Below are 25,948 nucleotides of genomic sequence, written 5' to 3'. Positions count from 1 at the left end.
CATCTCCCTGTATGTCCTGTTTGTTTTGCATTAATTCACTTTGAATCTTGGCTTACAGCTGTGCAAAGGACGTTATACAAAATTGTCATAAATATAAAGGGAAGGGTAAACACCTTTAAAATCCCTCCTGGCCAGAGGAAAAACCCTTTCACCTGTAAAGGGTTAAGAAGCTAGGATAACCTCGCTGGCACATGACCAAAATGACCAATCAGGAGACAAGATATTTTCAAAGCTGGGGGCAGGGAGAAATAAAGGCTCTCTCTGCCTGTATGATGCTTTTGCCGGGAACAGAACAGGAATAGAGTCTTAGAATTTAGTAAGTAATCTAGCTAGATATGCATTAGATTCTGTTTTGTTTAAATGGCTGAGAAAATAAGCTGTGCTGAATGGAATGTAGATTCCTGTTTTTGTGTCTTTTTGTAACTTAAGGTTTTGTCTAGAGGGATTCTCTATGTTTTGAATCTGATTGCCCTGTAAGGTATTTACCATCCTGATTTTACAGAGGTGATTCTCTTACTTTTTCTTCTATTAAAATTCTTCTTTTAAGAACCTGATTGCTTTTTCATTGTTCTTAAGATCCAAGGGTTTGATTCTGTGTTCACCTATGCAAATTGGTGAGGATTTTTATCAAGGCTTCCCCAGGAAAGGGGGTATAGGGTTTGGGGAGGATTTTTGGGGGAAAGATGTTTCCAAGCAGGCTCTTTCCCCGTTATATATATCTGTTAGACGCTTGGTGGTGGCAGCAATAAAGTCCAAGGGAAAAAGGAAAATAGTTTGTATCTTGGGGAAGTTTTAACCTAAGCTGGTAAAAATAAGCTTAGGGGGTTTTCATGCAGGTCCCCACATCTGTACCCCAGAGTTCAGAGTGGGGAAGGAACCTTGACAAAAATAAAGTTGCATTTAATAACTCTGACCTGAAGTCTTCGTCAACTCTGTTAAAGCGTGCCTGCTCTTTGGGTAGAGCTCCACGACCAAAAATGGGTTCCAAATACACCCACTTCCTTTGAATCTGGTTTAAATTCTGCAGGTATTCATCCAACTCAGCAAGTTTTTTTTCCCAGATAGACACTTTATCCTCAAAGCCTTTGTAATATGGAGAGTCCTTTAGGGACTGAAGAAGACAGCGATTATCTCCAACCTGGTTAACTATGTCTTTCCAGTCTTTAATTAGTTTGATAGTCCTGCTCTGGCTGTCTTCATAATCTGTTAATGTAAAGACTGCTCCAACACCCCAGAGCTCAAGCTCACGTAAGGCCTCTCTGATTGTGACTTCACCTTGCGCCCGACTATTCAAATCCTATTTTAAAATATAAAACAAAAAAAAATTACTACTTATATAATAGAAAACATATAAATGAGCAGAGGAAAACAGTTTTACTAGAAAAATACACAACTTCAGTTTCCAAAAAGGAATAAAAACTTATAGAACATATGGTATAAAAAATGAATAGCATTACTTGTGAAATAATTCATACCTTAAGTGCTGCTGCTTTTTCTACAATTACATCTGCCACTTTGAGTAGATCTCCAAATAACAAATTCTCTAGACTAGTGCCTCTAGGGAGACCAAGAAGACGAAAGAGGTCCAGCCAATGATCTGGAGACAGGTGTTCTCCTCTAACATATTTCAGGACAGGAAGTGTCATCTATGGAAAATAATGCAAATTGGAATATACCAAGTTTTTACAATAACTATATCTATTCAGTTCTACTGCTATATACTGTCAAAACATAACAAAAATATATTTTTCCCACTATGTATTGAAAATAAATACATTTAAATTGAGATCTGCTTTGTATTTTCAATATACTAATTTTAATATTTGGTATTATGCCATTAAGGTTGTTTTATTACTAAATGTGTCTCAAACACATTGAAAAAAACTGTAATGATTGTCCTGTTCACTGGAAGTAGCTCAAATGTACTTTGAAATGAGTGATACACTTAAAAATAGTTGCAGGAGATATTTTGCTGAACACAAAATATCCTTAAGGCTCACTTTAATACACAAACAGACCTCCATGTAAATATACAGAGTGAAGCATATTACCCAGTAATACCAGAAAGCATTTTGCTTTGATTTCCCCTTGTATAATGAGGATCTTACTTTGTATTTGTCCACTTCTCTTTGCAACTTCACAGTCATTACAGTGTGTTCTTCCATCTTCCTCAGCTTGTCATGCCAGTTCAACAAGAATTCCTCAAACAGGTAAGTCTTACTCCTGTACAAAAATCAAATTTTAAAAAGAGCACAATAACACAGTACTGCAATAACCAATAACCATGCATAAAAGTTTAGAAACAAAATCAGACCTAAAAGTAATCCAGTCTTCTTTGGCTTTTTCCTGAAAACCTTGATGAAACTCTTCATATAGTGCCCATACTTCTGCACAGCTCTCAATATCTCTACATACAGCTTTTGCCAAAGAGAAATCAGGTTCTTCTAATTCAAAATGATGGCAGTCCTCGCTGAATAAAAAAGATCATTGCATTGTTATAATATTGCATATTGAAGCTATGATCCTGGACATGCTGTCATACATGCTTAACTTTACCCATGTGAGTAAGTCCATTGACTTCACTGTCCAGCAGAACACATTATCTTGCATTCCCCAAGCAGAAAAAAATGTAGCATATGAGACAATTATCATATGCAATGGACTTCCCTAGCATTCACAGCTTTCTTCTCCATATTTTTTCATTCCTTTGTATTAAGAAAACAGTACTAATTTGTCTCCCAAAAACTTAAAGGAAAATAAATTATCTTTAATTGTTTTTCTCTATAAGTAGTATCCTATATGGAATTACATGCCATTTAGTGCATAAATTCAGTTGTTTCAAAGCTTAATAGATTTTCAGAAACTTGCACTTCACAAGCGTCAGTTCAGAAGAGTCAAGTTATATAAAACAATGAAGTAAATCCCTGAAGATTAAACGATACATTGAAATATAATTAAAATAGGATTTACTAAATTATCTTTTGTGTTCATTTTTAGTTAACTATTAGTTAATATTTTCTGACCCACCAAAGAGCTGCAGCTGCATGATTTACTGCAGAACGTCCATAAAATAACATGCTATATACAAAGAAATATACATACATCAGTTTTTTCTTTGTGGCTTCAAGTTCATCGAACTCAATTTTCTTTTCCTTTATGGTCTGAGCACTTTTCTCAAGCATATCCTGATGGCCTGTTTCAATGATATCATCGCTGGGCTTTAGTTGATCCCAACGAGCTTTAAACTTTTCTAGTTCTTGAAGATACACATTAACACGTGACATCACATTTCCTTTCATCACTTCAATCTACAAACCAAAAGAGTTTAAAAAAATAAAATGTATTCCTTCAGTAATTTATATCTACAAAGTTATACCTAATCAAGATCAAAATAACCAACAACCTTTTAACTTGTTTTCAAAAAGGAGTACTATTTTTTTTACTCTTCCCCTTAAAATATTTCAAAATGTAAGAGAATCTGGTATGGATATGCATTTCCTGATCTTGTATTATATCATTTTACAGCCACTGTAGTTACATATAATATTTACATCTGTTCCTCACTAGTTTATCAGCTATCTTGGTCTGATAAACAGTTTTTCCTTATACCCACATTTTTTATTACAGGTCTTAGTGGTAAAAAATAAACAATAATTATAATTTTTAAAATCATCTACAGGTTCAAAATATAGGTGATAATCATGGAATCAGCAGCACACAGGAAAATTATTATGGCTGCATTGGTCCCATTGAGCCCCAGCAATTCACCTGCATATTGTCCATTGCAGGATTGCGGACATAATATTTAGCATAAATTTTCAGAAAAATTTCAAATATTATGCAACAATATTAATAAAATTTGTAGTAACATGGTAAAGTTGACAAATGTTCATTTTTAAACTAGTATATTCTTTTCATTTCAGTTAATAAAAAGAAACCCATGAGGTGAGATATTTAACATAGTTGTGATTCTAGAGTGAGCTCCTGCACCTGCACAGTACCCTAGCTGACTTCACTGGTACTTTGTAGGGGCACAGAGATCATTTTAGGATCGGGGCCTACAGCAGTATCACCTGATGCTAGTAATCTTTCCAGCAGTTTAGATGTTCTTTCTATAAAGGCTCGCATTGATGCCATTAACCTTGGTGCCAATACTAAACTGCAATATCTTTGTGGGGGGGTTAATCCAGGAGAAAAAAATGTGTCTTCTAACTAATTCAAAATGAGATCAGTGCATTTGAGTGAATTACTAAACCTTCATTCTCACCTGTTCCTTAATCATAAGTTGATGACTTTCCATCATTAATTCAAATTTATCCCACATAGCTCTCAGGTTGCTGATTGTGTCTAAACCCCCACCAGCCACAGTCCGCAAAAGCTTGTTTTTATCTTCAGCTTCTTGAAACTGGAGAAAAATCTAAAGTTGAAAAGATATTTTATACATGTATGAAAAAATTTCAATAAAATGTGGCATTTTTATGCAAACTTGTTTAAATAAAGACACAGTGGTAATTAATCAGGAATATTTATATATATTTTTATATTTATATTTAATTCTGTTAATATTTAATATCTGTTAATATCAAAGTAAAACTAGACAAAGGTAAATATGGGAGACAATACAGAGCAATTAATATATGTATGAAAACAGCAAGCAGGAGGAGAGAAGTTGAGAACAAATGGGAAATCTATTGATATATTAGAAGAAGAATGCATTTATAGTCTGAAAATAAGGAGAAAAATTAAGTCACCTGACTGTTTCAGAGATTATTATTTCATACACTAAAAAAGCCCAATCAAGTTAAAAATCATGACAAAAATGATGATTAAGTAACACTACAAAAGTCAAAAAAATTGAAGTAAAAGAAGACAGTGAATATGTCCCAAAATGCCCTGTTTTGAGTGCATTCATTTCAAAATGAAGTGAAGACAACAGGTACTGAGACTCAGGGACAGTATTGCTCTGTGGATTATGGAGGCTTAATCCCCTCCAATATCCACCACCTCCACAAAACAATTTCTACAGAATTTAAGCATTCATTTGAAAAAAAAAATATATATATACATACACACACACACGCATATGCACATATTACTAGTCATTACATCCAAAGTGAAACCAATACAGTATTGTCTTACTGAGTATGCAGACAAAGTGACTGAAATAATAGCTATAAGAGAAGGGTCAAGTGCCCATTCATTGCAGTCAAGTGTTTGGTGTTGAAGACTAATAATGACAATTCAGTAAATATTTTTAATTAATTCACTGCCAATCACTTCAGCAGAATCAAATTCATCCAACATTCTTAGATGCAGTAGCAAATGTAAAGGGGAGGTGATCCTCCCATCATTTTTTTAAAAAGTACTTTTTTTAAGTAGCAAAGCCCTGCAATATAGTTTGTTTGCTCTCTCTCTTACTCTCAGCACCTTGGTACCTTCCTGTTGAGTTCATGCCCTGCATAAGTGTGGTCTGCAGAAGAAAACTCAGCTGCCACTAGACCTTCCATTGGTACCTCACTTAAACATGCATCATATTAAAGAAGCAGGGATTTTTAAAGATGAAGCTAAAATTTAATCACAGGATTTTAAGATCTTCCCCTCCCCCATTTTAATAGAAGCCAAATGTTATCACCATAGTCTAAAGGTCCTGGGAAACCACTCTGATTTGAATTTGCTGTGTAAGTGAGGTGTGGTGACATACAATAATTGACAGAAAACACAAGGAAGAAGCAAGAAAAACATTAAAAGCAACAACAACAAACTGTTGTAGCAAACTCTACTAATAATACTTTGAAAAGTATTTTGCTCAGGCATACTAAAACATGACTGAACTTTTTGCCTAGAAATTTTCCTGACTATGATCAAATAAAATCCTACCTCTGCTTTTTTTTCTTGTAAATTTCCATACTTTAAATTATCTTCTCCAATTTCATCTACAGTCTGGGGCCTAACTATTAATGCTTCCGTGGCATCCGTAAGAAATGAAGAAATATCATGTAGATGAGCTATATAAAGAATATTGGAAAACAAATTTATTACAAACAAAAATATCCATGATATCAGTCTTAAAATCAGATAAATATGTGTGCTAGACAGTCACTTGAACTACATGAAAGATGGTCCAGTTGTTACAGGATTAACCTGGGACCATGGAGACTCAGGTTAATTCCGTATTCCACTTACTCACTCTGTACTTCAGTTTTCCTACCATAAAGTGGTGACAATAGCACTTCCCTACCTCACAGAGCTGTTGTGAGGATACATATATCTTCAAAAAACGGTTATGTGGCACTCAGATATTAAAAGAATTAAAGTCATATAAATACCATAGATAGATCGATAACAGGGCAACAGGGGGGAATAAGAATCACCTCTGCACAGGTACCTAGACTATGGGTCCAGACACATACTCCTTCCTCTCCCAGAGCAGGGGAGCAGTAAGGAGTGGGAGATGGGCAGAGACCTGGCTCTGCCTCCCAAAACACAACAGCCAACATGAATAAGCTCTCATGTAATTTGCTGCCAGTAGAGGCTTACTGCTGGGGTAGTGCAGTTTATGTAGCACCCTTTACTTGTAGCCATGCCTAAAGGATACAATTTAGCCCACAGTAAGGTGCTATTCAATATGAGTCAGGGTGGAATAATTGGAAACTAAGCCTATTATTGTTTTAAAAAAAATAAACTGTCCAAGCAGGGCTAATAAGCTATGCCAGTGTATGTCACTACAAACTACAGGAAGACTGCAGCTTGTCGCTGTGGACAACCTAACCGCGCAATGATACTCTGGCAATTGAAATACAGACTTCATAATGTTGGTATTGCAGAGTCTATAAATCCCAAAAGACTTATGGGCTAGATCAGTGCTTCTCAAATGCGGCCACCATGGCCACATGCAGCCACCAGGGCCTTTTCTTTCAGCCTCAGCCTCCTGGCGGTGATTGGGGGGAAAGCAGTGGCCCCTCCTAAAAAGCCCGCTCTGGAGACACAAACATTGGAGGAGCAGACAGCCAGTGAGTTCCCCGCCTTTCCAGAGGTGCTGGGGTCACACTTCAGCCCTGGGGCTTTGGGCTCCATCCCCCAGGCACGGGGCTTCAGGCTCCCGTCCCCTGGGTTCAACTCCCCGCTCCCCTGGCCCCTGTTGCCTCCCTATCCACCTCCCCATCCAGGACTTAATCTGTCCCTGGGCTTGCCAGGGCTGAATAAATCTGCTGTGAAAAGGGATATTTGTATTTGTTAATACCCCTTTTCACAGCAGACTTAGTAGCTAGCTGTGCGGCTGTGAAAAGTGATGTTAACATACAAATATCACTTTTCACAGAAGGAGACTTACTAGCTAGCAACCAAAAAAGCAAAAGAAACAACAAAAAAGACAAGAACGTGCAAAGCACCTTATTTGTGTTTCTATTCTGTTCAGGTCCAGTAAAGAATAGAGACAATTGTATATTTTTATTATTGAGCCTACCAAAAAAAAAAACCTACATAAATAAATTACAATGATTTGGACACGTGTATGTGCATATTTATTTGTTTTTTCTAAAGCTAATTAGGTATTTTAGGAAAAATTGTCAGTGTGGCCACCATGAAGAGTTGGTGGCCGTACTCTGAGGCCACCAAAATATTTGTTGTGAGAATCTCTGGGCTAGATTGTGCCTTAAGGCACAGTACTATACATTTGGTGATGTGTAAGCAGCATTGCATCTAGGAGCAACACCATTAGACACTGTACCTCAAGGACATCCCTTCGAGACACAGTTCCCTCCCCCATCCCTCTTGCTCCATGGTGGACAGTAATTTGCTACTGGCCTATATCATTCCCCTGTACTGTTGTAAGGATGGAGCAGGAGTTCTGTCCATTCCCTATCCTCAACTACCCTCAAACTTTCAAGAATGCTTCTCTAGAAGAGTAATACACAAGAAATTTCATATAGATGTGGTTATTTCTGGCGTAGTTTTTGGCCAAATTAAGTTTACAGCATCTTATCCAAAGCCCAAAGAAGTCAATGGAAAAGATAAACATTGACTTTGAAGGGTTTTGTATCAGGCCCTTAATGGAAAACTAAAAACATACTACTTTTGCTCCAAAACAACTCTGGTACTTCAGTATTCCCAAGGATAAAAGATTTTTTTAAAATAAAAAGGTTACTATATATAACAAACACAACAAAAGCAAAAGCCAAAAAAAAAACCACCACCAACCAGCCACCACTTATTTACCTTGTATGGACTTTCTTAAAGATAGGACAAGAACATCATAGAGCTTCTGTATAAGATCATCAATCACAGTCTTCACAGGATTGCAATTAACAATTAAACAATCTATCTTGATGGTGCTTCAAGATTCAATATAACAAATTCCAAAATATAAAATAAAAAGAGAAAAGATTAAAGGTAATATGCTCATTATGATACTTATTATATAATAAACTTTAAAAACTGTCATTTCAATACTTTATACATTATCTTCAATATTTTCATAGTTTTACAACTTAATATTTTACTAAGAAAATTGTTCATATAGAAGTGCATAAATAAATGTGGCTTAATCTGTGTATATGTAATTATGTTCAAATACTACAATAACTGTATATACAATTTTACTGGAAGCAATTACAAGCTAAGACCCTGACCCTGCAAATACTTATGCATGTACTTAACTTTACACATGAATAGTGTCACTGAAGTCACAGGGGCTACTACACACGAATAAAGTAAAGTATATTCTTAAGTATTGGGAGGATTGGGGCTTTAGATCTTGATCCTGCAAGAGTATCTGCTAACCCAGACTTCTGCACTCTTGCAGCGCACTGACATCCATGTGGATGGGAATTCATAGGTACAAGGGTCCACACTGGCATATCTCAATATGGGATCAAGGCCTCAGGGCCCAATCCTACAAATACTTAGACATATGTATTACTCATGAGCATAAGTGTTTGCAACATCAGGCCCTAAAGGCCCCAAGTACTTATTAACTGGAACAGTACTTCATGAATTCAACTGTTAAGAGCTGCAAGCACTATGCTTGGTGTATGTGTTTGATCAGGCCTTAATCTACAAGGGCCTGACTCAATTCCCATGAAGTCAATGGGAGTCTTTCAATTGATTTCAGTGGGAGTTGGATTAGATTCAAAGTCATAAAATTCTGTAACACTAATCTGAAGAACAAGGAGTTAAAAAAATTATAACGGTACACAGACGTTAAAAAGCAGTGCTGAAATTCTGCCTAATTTTTTTCATATAGAACATATATTTCTATTACACTATTTACACTACAGTGATTGGCCAGTGAACGAGTCCATTGTTCACACACAAAAATGTTTAGGTAAACTGTACCTTGGAAGGCGTTCCACTTCTTTCCCTTTCCCTTTTAACGCTTTAAAGTTTTTTTCCCAGTCTTGTTCACCAGAAAGATGTGTTTCCACCAGAGTTTCCATATCTACTTGTCCAATTATAATCCATTCCTTTTCAACATTGTATTTGATTATGAGGAAAATAAGTAAGAGGTTAAGATTATGAAACATTACTTGACATGAATATTAATAAAAAGAGTAATCTCTTTTTATGTTCTTAATCTATCATTTGTTAAAATATTTTGCATCCTTTCAACTCAATCATTTTAACCATAACAAATGGAGGTTCTCTTCTTCACACAAAGATACTTTCCATTAGTCAGTGCTCAAAGCAGAAGGCATAGACTGGTATGACATGGCCACACTTTTTAATGATACTGTAAAACAAACCTTGAACAAGGGGAGACAGTCTCTTACAATATTAAGATTTCAATGGGAACTACAAATATGCTTCAAGGAAGGCATGTGCTTAAGGGTTTTGTTGACTAGGGATGGACTTACTCATATGCTTAAAATTAAGCACATGTGAAGTGCTTTGCTAAATCAGGACCAGAATGTACAGAAACCAGGGGTGCTGGAACAATTTTTATAGTGGGAGCGCTGAGAGCCATTGAACGACGCTGTAAACCCTGTATATAATGGAAACTACTTCAAGCCAGGGGGTGCTGCAGCACCCTCAGCATCCCTAGTTACAGCACCTATGACAGAGACTAACAAAAATCAATGTTCCACTTCTTCTAAACTGATTCATCCCTAAAATAATTGTAATTAGGTCTAAAACGATAAGTCTTACTCAATCAAAATACTGTACAAACCTTAAATTGGTTTGAAACTTCTGCCAGTCTTCTGAACAAATCCTCTGCTTTATTGAAAGTAGTCAGAAATCCACTTGCATTTCTTTCAGTCATAATAGTGAAGATGGACTCCTCTTCTGTTTCACTCACTCCTCTAAACTGATTTGGAAGGGAGATGAACCTCTTCATTTCTCTGTAGTATCTAGCTCGTACTTCTTCAAAAGGAGGTTTGAATTGTAATCTTCCTTGTCTAGAGAGAGAAACAAACCATATAAAAATTAATATTTTAGACAATTTCCAGCTACAATATTTTAACAATAGGAAAAAATATCTTACTTATAAGTTAAATCAATATTTATTTCTGGTAGATTCTCATTGAGTGCCTCCAAACCCATTTGATATTGATGCTCCAGAGCTTTATAGAGTTGATGATTCCAGTGTTGTCTCCATGCTTTCATATCACGAGGAAGGAAACCCTAAAATGTAATAACATTTATTTAATTTATATATCTTTCCTCAGTGCATAATTAGACTGTGGAACTAGTGCCACAAGATGTCATTGAGCCCAGGAACTTAATAAGATTCAAAGAGGGACAAGATGTTTATATGGATAATAAGAAAAAATGTTATAACACTTAGTGCAAACAAAGAGTTTTGTTAGGGATAAAAATATCTCATGCTTCAGGGCTTAAGACAAAATCTATTAAATGTTAGGATGAGGTCTTTATGGAAGCACATTATCTCACATCTGTCTACTGTGGAGTGCCTGCACCTTCCTCTGAAGCATCTGGTAAAGACCACAGTTGGAAATAGGGTACTGAACTAGATGAGCTACGGGTCTGATCCAGTGTGAAAATACCTACGTTCCTATGATTTAGAAGCCTATCTTTAGGTACCTGTTATTGAAAATCCTGTGTGATTTGAAGAATTAGTATTACTTAATAAATAGATTTTAGATGTTGTCTCTCAAAGCAAGGACATTAGTCACTACAGGAGGAAGACAGCACATTAAGACAGTCTCTACAGGAGGAAGAAAGCACATTAGCAGGGGTGATTAAAGAGAATTTTACTGGAATCTGTTGAATTGCACTGTGAGGAAGTCTACAGCTATAACAAGCACTTCAACGTCAGTAAAAAGTTACTTAGTAAACCAATCACACTACTGCAGCAAATTTTCAAAGGACAAAAGGAACGATAAATTTCTTAACTGATCATTCTTTTTCTGTTAACAGTTTCTCTCCTCATTCATCACAAATGGATTATTCCTCTCACCTGTAGAATTCAGACAGTCTAAAGTTGTTCCTGGAGTCTCCAGGTCTGTGCCCCGCCTTTGAACTAAGGCCCGCAGAAGAGTTCTTCCAAAGCTCTAGAAACACTCCATCAATTAATAAACCAATTTAAAACTGTATAAGGAGGCAATTATGTTTAAGTCCCTCTTTAGAGAAAAATGTTAACATGTTACAAACTGCATTCTGGTCATTTACTAGACTACCAGGGTGGGGTGAATGAGGAGAGCTGTTAACAGAAAGAACATTATCAGATAAGAAATTTCTCATTCTGCTGCATAGCTACTCTCCTCATATATAATAACTGGGAAGTAGTAAACAGTAATTCACAGAAGTGGAAGGAGAGGACAAAGCAGAATTGTAATTATTATTACAGCAGAATAATAAGCAGAAATGGAAGTTCCTCCACCTGATGCAAGAGCTTTGTAATTTAAGGAATTATTTGCAGCATCTTTCTACTAAAGGATGGCTCTGCAGAGGAATGGAAAGCCACTTTGCAAATCTTCCTTGGATGAGGCTCAGACTATTTCTTCTGACAATGCAATTAAGTATCTTGTAAAGGGAACCCCAATTCTCTCCATGAATGGTTTCCCAAATGCATAGCATGTCAACTGGTACAAGATTTTAACATGTTGCCTGCATAGACGCCCTAAGACCCTGCCATTTTGGATGGAATAAGATGAACAGGGGAAATTGGTGCGTATACTCTGTATGCTTTAGAGCTCTAGGAATTCCCATTTATGCCTCAACCTTTCCAAGACAGTGCCAAGTTTGGAACAAATTATGACAGAACTACTTCCCAGGGACTGTGGAAAGAAGAATTTACCTTGGGCAGAAAGGTTTCTGGAGCAGTAAGACATTTTCTCATGACAACAGCAGTTTGGCTCTTGAAAAGATAATTGAACTAATTTCAAAACCCGTCTTTTGGAGGTAATGGCAACTAAAAAGGCTGCCATAGGCTTGTCTAATCTATCAATCTGATTAATATTGACATGTGATACTCAGTTGGGGAGTCTGATATGCCTGTCAAACCATTATCCTGTTATGATGTTTGATTTTAGGACCCCCACCAAATATCCTGAAGGAACTCTAGTGCAGCTGAGATCACCAGAACTTTCTGATTCTTTTAATTATTTGTTAGTATTATGGTAACATCTAGAGGCCAGGGACCCATCGGGCCAGGGTCCCATTTACAAACAAGAAACCGTCCTTTCCTCTGAGAGTTTTTTGCATCCCTTCACAACAGAAATGAAACCTGACCAGATCAATAAATGAAATTTCCTCCATGAGTTCTGTCTCGATACCAAAATGTATCAATGAGATTAACAGAGAATTCCTTCCAAATTATTCTTCTCTTTTAATACCCAGACTGTTAACTGTTAACTATTGCTTCAATATGTCTGGTCTTTGTGCTGATGCAATGGATGTTCCTTGGTTCTCTATAATATGCAAAAACATATGCATTCTATGTTAGTGGACTAGAAGGACTCCAGCTCTCTCTTTTTCCTCATTTATGTATCTTTTATTTGAACTGTCCTGACAGGCAGCAGATTATCAGGATGGAAGACCAATGAATTACTAAACATGATTACAAAGGAAAGCCACTACACTGCCACTACAAAGCAATCATGTAGTTGCCAAAAGCTTCGGTGGCACGATGAGAACACCTACGATGGACATAAACTGTATATCCATCCAGACCATCTCAAGAACCTAGCTAGAGATCGATCCAGGTGGTACTCAATCTGCAAGGAGGCTATGTCTCTATGAGATTTGCCAAGACAATGACAATGATGATAATATACTTCTCTGCCCAGAACATTACTTCCATTGCCTCTGAAAGAAGCTTTGCCCTCTATTACTCCCTGGTTTTGAAAGGGAAATAAACATTCAAGTTCAGAGCATAAGCCAACTTCTAACTAACAGGTAGAAGAACAAAACTTTGCTTGGGGGCAAGTTATTCTATAACTGCCCATATAGAGTTCCTTGCATCTTCCCTTGATGCAGCTGGTATTGGTCTCTCTCTCATAAACAATATTGGACTCACTGTACTGCTGGTTTGCTCCTGTAAGGCCATTTCTATGTTTTAGAGCTGTCAAAGTAAATTAAAAGGATCTATACCCTGAGATGCTAAAAATCTGTGAGGTGCACTAAGTGTGAGGTTAAGAGAGCTAGATGTTTTTCGTTTTTGAGAGAGAGAGAGACCATAACCCCTTGGTCATCTTGTCTTCCAGTATGCTACCTATCCTGCAGGTATGCTTCCCCTGCCCACTGCAAGTAAGAAAGGGTCTAGAGTAACAACTGGGTTGGTTTTCAGCACATTGTCTGTACTTACCTACCCACAAAGGGGCATTCAGATGTGATGCAGGAATGATGCCTAATTTTGCATTGCATCTAGTGAGTTATTCCATATCTTCAGAAGGAATTTCCAAAGGCACATTTTCAGAAAATGAAACAAATGCATGGCACCAACTATCCTGGCTGCTGGAGATAACTAGCTATGCATGACAACTGCCAGAAAATGACTGATGCAATGAAGTTTTTGATCTGAGAGAATCTTTACCATAGTGGTAAAATTACAGACAGAGACATGTCTATTTTGACCCCTAGATGAGCAATTTTCTGTATTGTGTTGAAAAGGATCTTGTTGATTTCGAAGAACTGGTGGGTATGAATCCTTTCCAGCAGCAAGCATGTTATGTGTGGGTCTGTTTCTCTGGACACGGCGCTGATTGGGATGTTGTTCAGGAACGGGTATATATTTATGACTTTTGGCCCGAGCCTTGTTGTTACTACCACTAGCCAAAGTGTCTGGGTGCAGACAGCATATCAAATGGAAAAATATTGTACAGGAATTGCAAACTTTTCACGCATAAACACTCATTTCCTCTAATTATGAGGATTTTGTTGGTTTTGGAAGAAAACTTAATTTGGTCTTTGTGGGGAACTTCTGCTCTAGATTTTTCTTTCTGGTATGTAAATAGTCTCCTTTTGAATACACTTGGTGTTGATAGCAACCAGTGGATTGCTATGCTGTATTTGATGGTGAGGCTTGAGATCTCTCTGCATTCTCAGCTACTGATTTCTCAAATGTTTCCTCAAATATCCTTACGGCTAACTACATCAAGAAAAAATTGTCAAAAAAAATAATACTGAAATCCGGTACCACTCAGGGCTTTACTCAGTAAACCAGGACCCACTTCGAACATCTATATATCTTACGCATATATGGGTCCCATTATCATATCTGAGTGCTTCACAATCTTTAATGTATTTATGCTCAAAAAATCCCTGTGAGGTAGAGCACTCCTATTATCCAAATTTTTGCAAATGGGGAACTGAGACACAGAAAAGTTAAGTGATTTGCCCAAAGTCACACAGGAAGCCTGTGGAGGATCAGTGACTTGAACCCAGGTCTCCAAAGTCCTAATCTAATACTCTAATTACTGGACCCTCGTTCCATTTTTTCAAATTCTTCTGCATGGAAATGAATAAAAATTAAAATTATAGAACCAAGTGATCAAGAAAAAACGAACCACCAACTTGTTCCACCACTAGGGGAAAAGTTTCCAGTGGGCTGAGTTGAAAGATGGCCTTAATTCTGGAGCCTCCATCAACAACACTTGACTACCTCTGAATTCCACAGGTGACAGGCATTATCCATTTGAGGAGGAGAGAAGCTGTTCAGCAGAAAAATGTTTTTCTTTTAGTTCATTTCCCTAAATATTACAAAACAGCACACAAACAGCTTTTACAAGAATAGTGAAATTATTAAAGTTTTAAAAAATATATTGACTTCAAGGTAAAATTGCAAAGCTTTAAAAATGGAATTTATAAAAAACAATTAGGAAACAAAAGTACTAGCAGAATATGTGAAGAATCAAAAATGTGCTTAGTTTATTTCAGTGGTTCTCAAACTGTGGATCAGGCCCAAAGTGGGTTGCGACCCAATTTTAATGGGGTCACCGGGGCCAGCATTAGACTTGCTGGGGTCTGGGACTGAAGCCTGAGCCCCACCACCCCAAGCTGAAGCCAAAGTCCAAGGGCTTCAGCTCAGGACAGCAGGGCTCTGGCTCCACACACCCCCTCCCCCGCCCAGGGTCATGTAATAATGTTTGTTGTCAGAAGGGGATCGCGGTGCAATGAAGTTTGAGAACTGCAGGTTTATTCATTATTCATACTGTGCAATTCAGGAGTTGGTAACAGACATTGCAAAGAAAATACAAGCTGAATATTTCCTTTGCCTACCTGCAAACACCTGACTATAGTATTCCAGATTTGCTAAGGATATCACAACCATTTAAGGGTATAATTCCATAACCGCTGATTCATAGATATTAAGGTCAGAAGGAACCATTAGGATCATCTAGTCTGACCTCCTGCACAACGCAGGCCACAGAATCTCACCCACCCACTCCTGCGAAAAACCTCTCACCTATGTCTGAGCTACTGAAGTCCTCAAATCTGATGTCAATAGAAAAACTCCCATTGACTTAAATGGTATTTCAAAAGAAGAGCATTCCTTGCTTTGGCTTATGTAGTAGCAGTGTCACCAACTCTTATTGTTAAAATATGGTACTGTGTAATTAGGACTTGGCAGGTAAGGAAAGAAAAAAAAACCCTCATCATTATTTAAAACAGTGGTCACCAACTGGTCGATCGCAATCTCCATCTGCACAGTGGGGCTGCCACTAAGACAGGCTCCCGGCTTGCCCTGGCCCCACACCGCTCCCGGAAGCGGCCAGTGCAACCCCATGGGTGGGCAGAGGCTGGGGTCTCCCTACGCACACTGTTCATACCTGTAAGCACCACCCCCACAGCTCCCATTGGCCAGGAATGGGGAGCTTTGGCCAGTGGGAGCTGCGGAGGCATTGCTTGCAGAGAGGGGAAGTGCGCCAAGCCACGTGCTACCCCCCCACCCTGGGGCCACAAGGGGCACGTTGGAGCTTTCCAGGAGCCGTGTGGGGCCAAGGTAGGCAGGGAGCCTGCCTCAGTGGCAGCCACGCTGCGCCGCTGACCGGGAGCTGCTGGAGGTTAGTGCAGCCCGGAGGAAGGCCACACCCCAAGCCCCAGCCCTGAGCCCCCTCCCAGAGCTAGCACCCCAAACCCCCTCCTGCACCCTCAACCCCCTCCTGCACTCCAGCAATCAGCCCCTCTAGGAACCAGCACTCATACCCCCTCCTGCACCCCAATCTCCAGCCCTGACCCCCATCCCAGAGCCAGCACCCTGAACCACCTCCTGCACCCCTCACCCCCTCCTGCACCTCAGCCCCCTACCCCAGGCTCAGCCCAGAGCCCCCTTCCAGACTGTGAACCCCTCAGCCCCAGCCCAGAGCCCACACCCCCTCCCGAACCCCAACCCCTTACCCCAGCCCAGTGAAAGTGAGTGAGGGTGGGGGAGAGCAAGTGACAGAGAGAGGGGGAGATGGAGTGAGTGGGGTGGGGCTTTAGGGAAGAGGTGGGGTAGATCCTGGGTTACCCTTAAATTCAAAAAGTGATCTTGGGTATAAAAAGGTTGAAGACCACTGATTTAAAAAGTAAATGCATGTCTAAATTTAAAGTCTACATATATATCCTATGCTGCCTTGGGATCTTAGGTTTTTGGAACAAAAGCTTTGTAGTTCACCTCTGCATTTTTATTATTAATTCCTCGTTACTGAAAATTACTTCATAGCCTACAATACAATAATTAAATCATGCCTGTGACTCAAGGCTGGCGAAACCAGATCTAAGTTCCTGTAGTCCATCTTTCCAACGTTGCTGCTGCCGCAGTAGATCAATATTCATGAGAACTACAACCTGTAGAAAAAAGAATTTAAAATGTGCTAAATATCGTACTATTAATTTGTCATCAATGAAAATGGAAGAAAGTACAGTCCAGAAAAGGTTATTTCAGTTTCATTAATAAAACATACCTTTTCAATGAAGGTAGTATGCCACTTTCTTAGTTTTCTGTTTTCAGTGGAAAGCCGTTCAGCAGCAGCTTGTAGTTTTTGAATATATGCTTCTAATTCTTTAGGGTTATCCCATGTTATCTGTGTCTTTCCCCCAGAGCCAGCTTTCGAATGCTGGGGGGGAAAAATAAAAAAGCAAATGTTGCAAGGTTTAAAGACAAATATAGAGCTAAATCATCAGTTTGCAATCTAGGCCACAGTAAGGGACAGCTTCAGAAGGAGATTGTGAATTTGAGTCAATCTCTCTCACGGTCTCCCTACAGCTCCAGGAAGGAGTATATTGTCCCAGCATATGCTCTGTAACACACCAGTGTAACTAAATCAGTGCGTGGGTTAAGGGGGTAGGAATCAAAGCTCTGCCCACTCCCCGCCAGCCTGACAGAGATGCCTAGCCACTACGCACAGCCTGGGACGGCACATGTATGCCACACATCCCCTCTGCTCCCTTGAATCTTTGCTCAAAGTGAACCATGAACTGATCCACAACTAGTTACTTCTCCAAATTTACACTTTCTCCATGAAAGTAGTAACTGTTTAAAAGTACATTGTAAAAACTCCTATTGTCAGACGAATCTGACTTGCAGTTTATGTGGATGACATAGGCATTTTTGTATTTTTCCTTGGTTTTGGAACATATCTTGCTAAGGTTATATTTTAAAAATTATAGAAGAAGGGCTATGCTTACATGAGATTTTGAATACATTCCTGACTTAAGAGATGCAGCACATGATCTGCAGCCCGGGGGGGGGAGGACGGGACATAATGGCTTTAAGCCATCTTGTGCCCTCCAATCCTGGGCCATTCTGGGGGCTGGAGAGACCTCCACTGCAACCTGCAGTTAGTCCTGGAAGACTGTCTAAGTTATAGCAGCCTCCCCAGACTGCCCTATGAGCCACAGTGGCCTCCAATCTCCGCAGCACCGCATGCTCTGACCCCACCCCTGACATGTCCCTCCAGTCCCCAGCTATGCCAGGGCTTGTGAGGAGTTCTCTGGAGGCCCCGTTCCAGCTGCCTTCACAGTGCTTGCACTGGGGAACCTTCCTTAATTGGATATGGGGCTCTTAGAGCCTCTTTGCAGCACTCAGGCCCTTTTCACAGCATAAAGGGGCCCAAGCAGAACAGAGGATCATACCAGACTATACTCAGGAAACAGTGAAACTCATGATGTACAGAATGTTTGTCAATGAATAAAGTAAATAAACAGCAAAAATAGAGGAAAAAATTCTTCAGTCTTTCTCTTATAGTAATCTCAAGAGTTATCTGTACCAATGCTATGTTAAATAAATTCAGACAATAGGGTAAAGTTTTAAAGTGATAATATCCCTTTAAAGTAGGGGATGGGAAGGAAGAAAAGAAAAAAATACATGAATGTCACGAATCTGGACACTTTCTAAAAATCTATACTTCAAACTCCTTAAAATAAGGTTCTAGTACTTCCTTTAAAAAATGGTGAGCTTCTTCTTAAATGACTGTAAACCAACACCTTGTTCACAAAACAAAAATATTAAAGTCTTTGACCATTAACCCACAGTAACAAATAGTATCCATAAGTGAAAAAACAAATGCATATAGAGAATTTTAATTTTTCATCTAAAATTATAAGCTGTTTATTTTCAAACAGTCCAAAATAGTCTCAGAAATCATAAACCTAGAGGGAGAGAATTCCAAAAGCCACATTTTTTGATGATCTATGTTTTTAGAGACGTAAGAGCTAAACTATTCCTTTTAATTAATTTCATTTCAAGAATAAACAACTTATATATATATATATATATATATATATCTCATATGTACTAAATAGACAAAAACTGTTAAAAAAGAAAGGGGTTGCAGAAAATTAAAAATAATAAATTAAAATTAAAAATTAAATTTAAATTAAATTAAAATAATATACATGATTTGTCAAGATATAACAAATTACACTTTTACCCCAAGTTGGTCCTTATAGGCATCACCTGCAAGCTTCCCCACCACACACATACACACCAAGCAAAAGCCTCGGTAACTATGTGGACCTTACAAAATGCCCTAAAGGGCAACAAAACCAAGCTATTTTGAGCTTACAGAAGAGTACTCATGAGCCCTTCAAGAAGAGTAATCTGCCTCCAGCTCCAAAATGTTCAAAGCTGAGGCCTGTCCTCAGTTGACCTCAATAGTCATAGTAATAAATAGAGAGCCTCTTGGAAAACCAGGACCCAAATCATATAGTGCTTTACAGTTCTTGAATTGCACCTGAAAGTAAATAGGAAACCAGTGCAAATTTCTGAGAACTGCTGTAATATTTTTCATATCACCACCATTACTGAAGCACATAGCCACATTCTGCCCCATCTGTAGCTTCCAACTGGTCTTTAAGGATAAAAAGCACATTATAATAATCAAATATGAAGGTAAAAAAAGCATAAGTAACTGTGGAAAGAACCGTATCTGAAAGAAATGGTCATAATTGTCTAGCTAAGTGCAGATGAAAGAGACGTTCTTGGTCACTAAAAAGTTGCAGTTATAAAATCAACAGGCTAATAAATAATCACAAAAAGATAAGGACACATGAAATACATTGCCAAAGCTTAAAGCAACAAAGAAGGATTCCTTTACCTTAATTATCTGTTCAAATGCTAAGGCAGACTGTAACATCATTGGCTTCTGACTCTGAATCATCTGTTGATCAATTGAATTGTAAAAATGTGCCACCTATAAAACAAACAGGATTTACTATAAGCAGCATATTTCCATTTATATGCCAATAGTTTTTAATACTTACAATATATTCCTGAGAGTATTGCCAATTCCAATATTTTCAAGACTTACACTTTATCAATATGATTTTTAATAAGATATTTAACAAGTATATATAATACGCCATTTTAGAGCATGTAATCATGTCTCCCTTTAGTGGCTGGCCCTAGCAATTATAAGTTTGCACCTAAAGAGGCTATATTTACCTTAAGTGGAAAATTGCTAATGGCTCTCTTTATTGTAATGTCTCATAGTCAATTTCAAAAACAGGTTAATTTTTAATACTGCACTAAACATTTATGTGTGTCTATTTCTTTATTTTTGTTCAGTTTTTAGGATTAAATTTATTTCCAATATTATCATCATTCAATGTTTTTAAATTGTTCAAGAAACACATTGTAGCTTTAATAAAGATAAAGGGTTATAGCAGAAAGCTTATTAGCCTGATAATCAAATGACAATATAATGGTCTGGAAATACTCTACCATTAATGCATAGAAATCAGTACAGATAGTGGTTATGGTTTATTATCTCATACCTGCTTGAGGATAACTGCTTGCTTGCAGAATTTTTGTGCAGTGTTTGCAACTTGCTGTATTTTAGCAGGAATAACAAAGCCAAGTGCAGATAATTGACGTACTTCTCTTAGGAGAGTCACCAAGCGATCTGAATAATGTATTTTTAATTCTCCATCACAATGATCCAGCTCCATAATAGGACTACTAGCTTGCATGCTAAACCAAAATTAATATTAAAAATTACCAAGTATGATTTGTCCAGGATCCTTTCCAAAATGCTGGATAACATTTACTTTTTTCTGACTATTTTTATTTTGAAGTTGTTCATTCTATGATTCTAGATGTTAATCCAGTCACCTCTATTACTATCCAAAACCTCTGAAGACTAGCAACAAGGGCAACACATAACAGAACTTCATTTTAACATTTGTTTTTACTCAGAAGATTGTCAGGCATGTTATAATACACATTGTTTCTTTAGTTCCCACCCAGGGCTACTCTGAGCACTCTTTGGATTCACAACCATGCAAGGGGACTTCCAGTCTGAATGTGACAGGGCTCACGTGACACTCAGCCATGTGAGATGGAGGAAGAGAGAAACTCCAGGGAAGAGCCAGCCTGAGGATCAAAGACTCAGACCACCAGCAGCAGATACAGAAACATTTGCATCAGACACAGCAATACTGGTGGGGGAAGAAAAGATGAGCCACAAATCCCCTATACCAAGAACTATGCAGAGAAGACTCTCCACCTCTGGGGACACCAGAGTTCCTCAGTCATTTTTGCTCATGGAATGGAGAGGGCCTTAAAGTCTATTACTCTATGAGAACCAGCCCAAGGGCCAGAGACTCAAGCTAGCAGAAGCATTTGCAGCATACTGTCAGACACTAATACTGGCATCAGACTATCTTCAGTTTTTGCACTTGACAATCTCACTCCTGTGCTAACTGGCTGTTTGTATCGACCCTCTCCCAGCGCTCCTCAGTCATTTCTCTTCAGCTTTATTCCTTCTGCCCTCCATGCTCCCCTTCCTCCTTTTCTCACCCTCTTTCCTCTGCCTCATTACCCTTGCCTCCCTCTCTTCAATGCCTCCTTTCTCTTGTTTTCAATTTAGCTAATCCTCTCTCAACAAACCCATTTTTAAAAAAGCCTAACAAAAAGCAAAACCTTGCCAGGCATCACACTATTCATCTGGCTTGTTTGTTGTAACTCTTCACTGTTGCCAACTCTCATGTGAATACCGGTATGTAAGAATCTCATCTTTCATTTTTTTTTAAATTAAGTTGGTAGCCCTCATGTCTGCAGAGGAAAGCTTGGAAGAGTAACCCAAGTGTGTCTTAAGGGTTCAAAAAAACAGAAGGTAAATAAAAAGAACTGGCTACTCCCACATTTTTTTTTAAATCTCATGATTTTAAAGATACTCTCATGAATGAGTATTTTAACGGCTTTCCTCAGTTCATCTTCTGTCTGCCTTGTCTATCTAGATAGTGAGCTCTAAGGGACATTGACTACCTGTTATCCTATATTTGTCTAGCAGCTAGCACAATGGGACTCCAATCTCATTCAGTCTCTAAGTACTACTGTAACACAAATAACAAATAAAAATAATAATAAAAATATTCCCAAACATATTTCATTTTGCTTTACCAACCAAGCCTGATACAATCCACAACATTGAAGTGGCTGTGAACTGCCTTATTTTATTTCTCTTATTTATTCTCTCTTCTACACCAGAGCATCACTGTACAGGTCTTCATCAGCTCTTTTTAGATTACACTGTAATACAGACTTTGGGAATAGTTCTTACTGCGTACAATATTTTATACTTACCAAAGTCCTGACCGGGGATTCGACAAACCTGACTGAATGTCCCTGGACCAACCATCAAATTGTTCTTGTTCGTAAACCTTAAACTGTTCTAAAAGATCATCTGCATTTTGACGGAATGTTTGAAATCCGGACAAGTCAGAAAGAAGAGCCTCTGCAATCTTGATGGCGTCATCCACCTTAAACACAATCCCATTTTTCAAAGATGAAAGGGGCATAACTTTTGGATTGTATTTTTATTTTAGACACATGAATAAGTACAAAGATCATTATTTGCAAAACATAAAACATCTAAAGGCAAATTGTTATAAGTGGAGCTCTCCAAGAAAGGGATCTTTTGGTAAAGCAAGTGATTTTCAAGGAACATTTGTGCTCCCTCTTTAAGAGCCAGATATTGTATGTCAGAGTCCCTAACCACAGGGTCCTTTTCACCCTTTACACTAGTTCTTTTTGAGTCTAACATGAACATACTGTAGTCACTTACTCTAGTATAACCTCCGAACACTGACCATTAAAAACCAAACATTAAAAGATATCAACACTACATAGAAAACTTCCATTTACAAATTTTAAAAAAGAATACAGCTGCAGTTACCTAAAGACCTCAATGAACACTCAAAATCTTAAGGAACAGGATTTTGTCAAAATCAAGGGAACCTGCCAGTAGGCTTTGAAATTTGCACTACAGGCCCAAGCACAGAGTACAGTGAAGAGGTGCAGATGGTGGACTGTAAGGAAGGTTAGTACAAGCACTTTAATATTGGTGTAACATGGTGATCTACCCCTATTTGATTATCAGATCCAGCTAGGAAGGGGTGGGTGATTCCTATAAAGAACTGAGATGGCTCAGTTGGAGGGGAGCTTCAGGAAGGAATTTGGTTCCTGGGGCTGGTCCTAGAACAGGCGGAATGAGACATAAGGGGAAAGGCCTTTGGGCCCCTGCAGCTTGTTTTGGTCAGGGAAATAAATGAAGGTAACTTACTTGTAACAGAGTTCTTCAAGTTAACTCTGCATATTCACTCTCTGGGGACCTACACCAACCCTTGCAGCACGACAGTAGAAATTAGTAGCAGTGACCAATAAGTGACCATGCTTCCCCACCCTCCTGCCTAGTGCTCAAGTGTGTTTTGAGCATATGAGTATAAAGGGGGTGTGGCACCATTACCACCTCAGTTTCTTCCATCGCTAAAGTGGAAAACTACTGATATTTTAATATGGACTCTGGAGGAATGGAGAAGGTGGAGGGGGTATGAATATGCAGAGTCCATCTCAAAGAACTCTGGTTACAAACAGGTAACCTTCATTTCTTCTTTGAGTATTCTCTACATATTCCCACTTTTGGGGTAGTTTGGCAAGCAGTGCAGTAAACTGGATGGAAGGGTGCAGAGTTCTAATTAAACAAGGATTGGAGTAACACTCTACCAAACTGGGCATCCAACTTGGATGCCATATCCAAAGTGCAAGGCTTCACAAAAGTGACTAGTAATCTACGTAGCAGTTTTGCATATCTCAAGAGAATGTGTTTATAAAAGCTGTAGCTATAGCTACTGCCCTAGTAGAATGAACTCTAAGCGGAGTAGGAATGGGAAGAGAAGCTCCTCCGTCTATAACACTCTTCAATGTACTGTCTAACCCACCTAGACAGGAACTGAGATGAAATGTCTTTCCCTTTGATTTACCAGCATATGAAACAAATAACTTAGAAGAAGACTTAAAACTCTTTATCTGAGTAGTATGATAGTACTGTCTTCACATCCAACAATTGTAACCTGGCCTCCCTTTTAGATGAAAGAGGCTTTGGAAAGAACACCAGTATATTAATAGTTTGATTTACATGAATCTCAAAAACAATTTTAAGAAAAAATTTAGGGTGTGGTCTAAGAAACACTGTGATACACTGTACCTCACAATGACACCCTGTAACCCGCATATTCATTATTCATATATGGTTGTGATATTTCATACAATGCATGCCATGTAAGGTATCATATGAAAGGTCATGATCTGTTGAAACTGGTTGTTCTGTCTCAATATGCATATCATTAGTGTGTATAAAGTTACGAGATTGTGCTGAATGGTTGTCACTGAAATATGCTGTAAGTTTGCTAGTGGCATGCAAAAGATCCCAGCCCAGGTGGGGTGTTGACCATATATTAATCAACTGTGTGACTCAAGCACCACACAAAGGGAACTGATTTTTCACTGTGACTCAGCAACGCCCACCAGGACATGCTTAGGCTAGTGTCTGCCAGGCACATGGGCCAAGGGTATAAAATAAAGGACAGCTGAAGCAGACAGGGGCCTTTCTCCTCTAACCACCTACACTGGAAACAACCGGGATGCCAAGAAGACTAAGATCATCTGAGGAATCTTGTCCAGACTTCAGGAGGGAAGTCTGTGCATTAAGGACTGTAACATTCAGTGGGGTGAGAACAGTGCCTGATTCAAATCCTGTTTAGCTTACAGAATATAGATTGGGTGCATATTTTTATTTTCTTTGGTGACCATCTCTGTTCTTTTATGCCTATCACTTATAACCACATAAAATCTATCTTTCTGTAGTAAATAAACCTGTTCTATATTTTACCTAAAACAGTATATCTTGCTTGAAGTGCTTGGGAAACCTCAGCTCAGGAACAAAAGCTGGTGCATGTCTTCTCCACATTGACAGGGAGGCGGACTGGGTTACAAACTTACAAAGTTACAATTCTCAGACTTCTCAAAGTAGGACAGTAGTACGGCTCTGGAGTCCTAAGCTGGGGAGCTGGGGGAAATTGGCTGGAGCCTCTCTGTTGCTGCTTCATGAGAAGCACTCAAATAACTCGGCTGGGTGTGACCCTGCCTGTGGACATCTGTGTAAGTGCAGTACCTGGACAGGTTTGCAGCTTGTTACAACATCACAGTGCGAAAGGGAGGCCAGGTTGGTAAGCCAGAGGTCTCAGCGGTATCCCCAGTTACAGGTTGCACCACGGGGAACCCGTCCCAAACATCTTGTCCTTACAAAAAGTACTAAAAGGGTGATCCATCACCAATGCATGTAGTTCACTAATTCTTCTGGCTGAAGTAACTGCTATTATAAAGGCCATCTTCACAAATAAATGGAACAAAGAGCAGCTCACTATAGGTTCAAATGGTTGTGACAAGTTGAATCAAAACTAAATTCCGGTTCCATGGAGGGACAGGGTCTCACACAGGGGGACACAGGTTCAATATCCTTTCAAAAAGTTCTTAACCAGCATATACGAAAAAACAGATTTGACAATTATGTAATAATGGTATGCTGCTATTGCTGCTAAATGAACCCTTAATGGAGGGCAGAGACAACCCATTTATTTTTAAGTGTAACAGATATTCCAGAATAAGTTGCACTGGAGCTGGAACTGGGTCAGCACCTTTTCCAGTTGTCCATAAAACAAATCTTTTCCACTTTAACTCATGTTTTATAGTAGATGGCTTTCTGGAATTAATTAAAACTCTCGGCAT

The 25,948-nt window shown here is 38.6% G+C and overlaps 1 protein-coding gene across 3 annotated transcripts in view; it reads right to left on the bottom strand.

Annotated features, from left to right (window-relative positions):
• Window positions 1-25,948, bottom strand: part of DYNC2H1 (dynein cytoplasmic 2 heavy chain 1) — a 384,528-nt gene that overhangs the window by 339,223 nt on the left and 19,357 nt on the right. For 2 of the 3 annotated variants that reach the window (XM_037889977.2, XM_043529611.1), the window contains exons 11-26: window positions 22,469-22,644; window positions 20,659-20,854; window positions 19,980-20,075; window positions 17,346-17,498; window positions 17,131-17,229; window positions 10,481-10,620; window positions 10,166-10,394; window positions 9,334-9,461; window positions 8,215-8,330; window positions 5,878-6,005; window positions 4,268-4,417; window positions 3,103-3,308; window positions 2,315-2,470; window positions 2,109-2,223; window positions 1,476-1,646; window positions 915-1,297 (exon numbers count right to left, since the gene is read on the bottom strand). In XM_037889977.2, the coding sequence (XP_037745905.1) occupies window positions 915-1,297; window positions 1,476-1,646; window positions 2,109-2,223; window positions 2,315-2,470; window positions 3,103-3,308; window positions 4,268-4,417; window positions 5,878-6,005; window positions 8,215-8,330; window positions 9,334-9,461; window positions 10,166-10,394; window positions 10,481-10,620; window positions 17,131-17,229; window positions 17,346-17,498; window positions 19,980-20,075; window positions 20,659-20,854; window positions 22,469-22,644 (2,642 nt within the window). Of the gene's footprint in view, window positions 1-914; window positions 1,298-1,475; window positions 1,647-2,108; window positions 2,224-2,314; window positions 2,471-3,102; window positions 3,309-4,267; window positions 4,418-5,877; window positions 6,006-8,214; window positions 8,331-9,333; window positions 9,462-10,165; window positions 10,395-10,480; window positions 10,621-11,416; window positions 15,344-17,130; window positions 17,230-17,345; window positions 17,499-19,979; window positions 20,076-20,658; window positions 20,855-22,468; window positions 22,645-25,948 lie in introns of those variants that run through there. The other variant, XM_043529618.1, reaches the window with a different exon arrangement.

This window comes from Chelonia mydas, chromosome 1 (assembly GCF_015237465.2).
Source record: "Chelonia mydas isolate rCheMyd1 chromosome 1, rCheMyd1.pri.v2, whole genome shotgun sequence".
Lineage (NCBI taxonomy): Eukaryota > Metazoa > Chordata > Testudines > Cheloniidae > Chelonia > Chelonia mydas.
This window is presented reverse-complemented; position numbering and strand designations above follow the sequence as displayed.